Below are 1541 nucleotides of genomic sequence, written 5' to 3' on the forward strand. Positions count from 1 at the left end.
ACGAGGATTTTCTAAAAGACAAAATCATGACAGTTGTTTGTGAAAAGCATCAACATATAAATTTCTGAATCCAGTGTACATGAGAGGTACTACAGACAGGAGGGAGGTGAGTGAGGGGTAAATAAAGTATACAACAGGGTTCAGCCGGTAACCACCAGCCAATAGGAAGGTTTACACAGATAACCGGCATAAACCTGCCGTATACATTGCCCACCATCCCTGCTCACCTCCCGTAATGTAAACATCTTCTCTGTTAGTCCAAATGTCATCCAGTTGGGGTTTCCATCTCCACCCCCTACAGCCGGTTAATAAAGTTCTTGCTGCATTTCCTCTGCACGACCTATAGGGCACAGGATGCTTTGCCATGGCTTTTTCCATTGCTCAGCAGTTTCACCAGCCTGTTGCGGATCTGCTTGGTTTTAATGCCGTAGATTAAAGGGTTAATCACGGGGGGCAAGAGAAGGTAAATGTTCCCGAACAGTATATGGAGGTTGGGGATTGGGCTGTTGGGAATCCGGTGCACCACCGATAGGCCAATGAGGGGAATGTAATAGACGAGGACGGCACAGATGTGGGCGGCACAGGTACTGATGGCCTTCAGACTGGACTCCTTCACCAGACAGATGGCCGTCTTTATGATGAGGAGGTAGGAGATGGAGATGAAGAGCGAGTCCACACCCATGACCGAGACGATGACAAACATGCCATAGATGATATTCACGTGTATCTCGGCACACGCCAACTTCATCACTTCCTGGTGGAGGCAATACGAATGGGTCAGGACATTCCCCTTCCACAAGGGCAACCGCTTGATAATCAGAGGAATGGGGACCATCACTGCCACCCCTCTGGCCAGATTGATTAGGGAGATCTTTGTGATGTTCCGGTGAGTTAATATGGCAGTATAGCGGAGAGGGTGGCAGATGGCCACATACCGGTCTACAGCCATGGCCACCAATATCCCAGACTCCAAAGCGGACAGAAAATGGATGAAGAACATCTGGGTCAGGCACATGTTGAATGGGATATGCTGGCTAGCAAACCATAAGATGCTCAACATTTGGGGCATTACTGTGGTGGAGATCAGAAGGTCCACAATGGAGAGCATGAAGAGGAAGATGTACATGGGCTCGTGGAGTTCTTGTTCCACCTTGATGATATAAATGACGGTGGCGTTCCCTACCACAGCCACGATGTACATGGAGACCAAAAACAATCCCAGCCAGAAATTCAGGTCCACCCGGTCCGGCAATCCACTGAGGGTGAAATGACTGATGTGACTGCACGTTGAGTTATTCACTGCCGTCATGACCTGATTCACCAAAGCCGCATCTTGTCCTGCAACAGGAACCACATCAATGAGGTGGATACATAAAAGACATAAACTGCTATTCCCCCAATACAGCAACGTTCTATAAAATAGATGTGCATCTGGGAGGGAACGGGACAGACCATCTAAAAGTGCTGTACTATCCTGGGGTGCCCACTAGAAGGGGTTCCCAGGTCTGTACACCTGCTGTGCCCAATATAATAGGTTCCCA

General features: G+C 48.7%; 1 protein-coding gene across 1 annotated transcript; it reads right to left on the reverse strand.

Annotated features, from left to right (window-relative positions):
* Positions 1–6: 6 nt before the first annotated feature.
* LOC140339837 (olfactory receptor 51E1-like) lies at positions 7–1341 on the reverse strand (the record flags this gene model as incomplete). The annotated part of the gene is given in 1 exon segment (XM_072424777.1): positions 7–1341. A coding segment is annotated over 1 exon segment (969 nt). The 3' UTR covers positions 7–340.
* Between the last annotated feature and the right edge of the window lie 200 nt (positions 1342–1541).

Source organism: Pyxicephalus adspersus, chromosome 1, assembly GCF_032062135.1.
Source record: "Pyxicephalus adspersus chromosome 1, UCB_Pads_2.0, whole genome shotgun sequence".
In the NCBI taxonomy this organism is placed as follows: Eukaryota; Metazoa; Chordata; class Amphibia; order Anura; family Pyxicephalidae; genus Pyxicephalus; species Pyxicephalus adspersus.